This window comes from Brassica oleracea, chromosome C5 (assembly GCF_000695525.1).
Source record: "Brassica oleracea var. oleracea cultivar TO1000 chromosome C5, BOL, whole genome shotgun sequence".
NCBI classification, from domain to species: domain Eukaryota; kingdom Viridiplantae; phylum Streptophyta; class Magnoliopsida; order Brassicales; family Brassicaceae; genus Brassica; species Brassica oleracea.
In genome coordinates, this window is record NC_027752.1 from 37,659,440 (window position 1) to 37,662,541 (window position 3,102).

Sequence of the window (3,102 nt, forward strand, 5' to 3'; positions counted from 1 at the left end):
GAAAACCAACTTGCTCCCCTTAGCTGATCCAACAACTCATATATCCTCGGAAGAGAATACTTATCTTTGATGGTGATATTGTTGATTCCACGATAATCAATGCAAAGTCGCATGCTACCATCCTTCTTCTTGACAAATAAGACCGGAGCTCCCCATGGTGAAAAGCTAGGTCTTATGAAACCTTTCTCCATTAAGTCTTCAAGCTGTTTCTTCAACTCTGCTAACTCCGCAGGTGCCATCCGGTAAGGAGCCTTTGCTATCGGCTTAGCTCCAGGTTCCAAGTTAATTGTGAAATGGTTACTCCGAGGTGGAGGTAACTATTTTAACGCCGCACACACATCCTCAAACTCTTGTACGACTGCAATATCCGTAATTTCAACTCCATTGCTAGCGGGTCCTTCACTAGCAGTTACTGTTACCAGATACGCTTCTCCATCCTTGAGCAAATCTTCCACTCCTAAGGCAGCTACTAAAGACACATACTTGCTTGGACTGATCCCATAGAACACTATTTGTCGTTTCCCGTTCTCCTTGAACAAAATACGACCTTTTCCACAATCTAATTGTGTCCGATAGCCTGATAACCAATCCATGCCCGGAATAACTTTATATCCCTTTAAGGGCACCACCAATAAATCTGCCAAGAACATCTATTCGCAAATGACTAACAGAACTCTTCTAATGCATTCTATTGCTTGGAGGGTTTGGTCTCTGGGAGTCATTATAACCACATCCATCCTGTCAATCACAAATGAACCCACAAACTGGGCAGCTACCTCAGGGGTCACAAAACTATGTTGCCCCGGAGTCGAACAATACATGTGTGGGACGCCCCGCAACATGTAAAGTTCCTGCCACAACATTAATATATATCAACAACATAATAATTATCCAATAGAAATTAACCAATCCGTTACAAGCAATCACACAACACAAAGTCAAATTAGTAAGGTTAAATAACCCAAATACCTGTGATGAGACCCGTAGATGGGCCTGGAGGTTTAGGATCATCTAGTTCTAAAGCGTAAACTCTACCTCCTATAGCTTGCCTTTTTGGCGCTGGTGCGATTGCAGGTGGAGCTGGAGAGGATGGACAGTGATTGGCGTAGCTGGGATATGACGGTTGACGCTGCACTGGGTAGAGATGTGCCCTTTATTTCCACATGTGAAACATGTAGGATTGTAGGAGTTTGACTGAAAGGATCCAGGTTTCTTCCTGAAGCATTGACTTGACTTATGTCCTATCTTGCCACAGTTAAAGCATTTTCATGTGAACAGAGATCGTCGACTTGGCCCTCCCGATTCTTTTTCCTTATCTTTACCCTTAAAAGATCTTGGTTTCCACCATACTTTCCTTCTTGATGCTGCTTGGATTTCTTACTTGCCGCCTTCTCAGCTTCCAATCCGATCTCCACATTCACATCTTTTTCCGCTAGCTTGGTGAGACTCTCGTAGTTTCCGACTGTCAGTCTATTTTCCAACTCTGGTTTTAGACCAAACATAAAGTTAGATATCATGGTCTCTTCATCATCTTGTCCTCGCAGCACGTGTCGTCGCAGTCGCATAAATTCAGATTCATATTCTCTAATTGTCTTGTCTCCTTGTGCTAGGTTAGCAAACTGACGTTGAAGCCTTCGCTTGGACTCCGGGGTGAAATACTGGTGTTTAGATTCCTTTTTGAATGCCGCCCAAGTGGTTACCAGATGTCCTACTTGGCGATCCCTACTTTCCAACCATTCTGCCGCGTCTTTTTCTAAGTAATACACCGCCATCTTTTTCTTAGACTCTTCAGAACACGTCAGGGTCTCAAAGTTCTTCTCCATAGTTCGAAGCCACTGGTCAGCTTCAAATGGGTCTGTCCCTCCTTCAAAATGTGGTGTCTTCATGTTCTTCATGGCAGTTATCAATGGTAACATCGGTGTAGCCACTGTAGGTTGTGGTGGTACGAGTGGCTGAGGTTGCACCTGAGGTTGTTGCAGGGACCTCGCTATCACGTCATGAAGCATCTTCAGAGGGTGCTCCATTCCTAATCCTTGTTGTGGTTGATCATGAACTTCTTGTTCAATCGGGTTATTCCGCCTTATTGGTCTTGGTCCTTGGACACTTGACTCACTATCATCTGTTTCTGGCCTTTCCCTTACACTACGGTTCAGTGGAAAGTGTTCTTCTTGTGGCCTCAACTGGTCGTGCCCAAACAGATTGTCGTTTCCCATTATGTTATCTTCGCTGAACTCCTGGTTGGTGTGTGCTAGTGTTTGCACTCTTACGTCGGATTCATATCTCAACCTTCTTCTTCCTGAGATTCTTCCTGTACCCAACATCCAATCCTGTCCCCCTTCACTCCTTCCCCTTCTTGCCATCTGCAATCCACAAATAGGCAATTTCCTATTTAGAATAATAATTAGAGCGGAACTCTGCTGGTTTTCTAATACATCTTTTGCGACACATTTGACTCGATAAAAGACGAAAAATGCTTGATTGATCGCATGATCTAAACCATGCTCTGATACCACCTCTGTAACACCCCCGAACCGTTTTAAACATCGGTCAGTCAGCCGGGCAACAATCAAACAAGAACATGCCCCAACGACCTTCCTCTGCCAAGTCCGGAAGTGTCACAACGGGTTTAGAATAGACTTTCCAAGTCACAAAACATAATTTTGTAACCTAGAATATCCATTCAAAACTCGTTTCCTCTAATCTTCGGCCTGAGGCTTTGCAATCCGTACCGAGTCATAGAGTTATGTTAGGTTGGACTAACCTAATATCAGATTCAACACGTCACGAATATAAAATATACTTTATTTCTTATATAAAAAACATAAAGTTCGCAAGCCCAAAATATTATACATAGGGTACATGGACGCAGTCGAAAGTAAAACATACATTCATATATCTTGAAAACGAGTGTTTAGCAAAATATGTCCAATCTACACCAGCTCCTACAGTTCCGCGAGTGCTACGGTCCTTTCTACTGGTCACCTGCAAAAGGATGTGAGGAGTGAGTGAACTAGTTTCACTCAGTGAGCCAGGGTTCCCTATCTAGCATATACAAATACCCGTCATTCTAAACCCCACCCCGAACACAGGAAAGACGAGTAG

At 43.6% G+C, this 3,102-nt stretch overlaps 1 protein-coding gene across 1 annotated transcript in view; it reads right to left on the bottom strand.

Annotated features, from left to right (window-relative positions):
- Window positions 1–2,360, bottom strand: part of LOC106292241 — a 6,037-nt gene extending 3,677 nt beyond the window's left edge. Inside the window, exons 1-5 of the mRNA XM_013727845.1 lie at window positions 1,351–2,360; window positions 962–1,151; window positions 729–851; window positions 420–614; window positions 11–317 (exon numbers count right to left, since the gene is read on the bottom strand). Coding sequence (XP_013583299.1) covers window positions 11–317; window positions 420–614; window positions 729–851; window positions 962–1,151; window positions 1,351–2,360 — 1,825 coding nt within the window. The remainder of the gene's footprint in view (window positions 1–10; window positions 318–419; window positions 615–728; window positions 852–961; window positions 1,152–1,350) is intronic.
- Window positions 2,361–3,102: the final 742 nt, after the last annotated feature.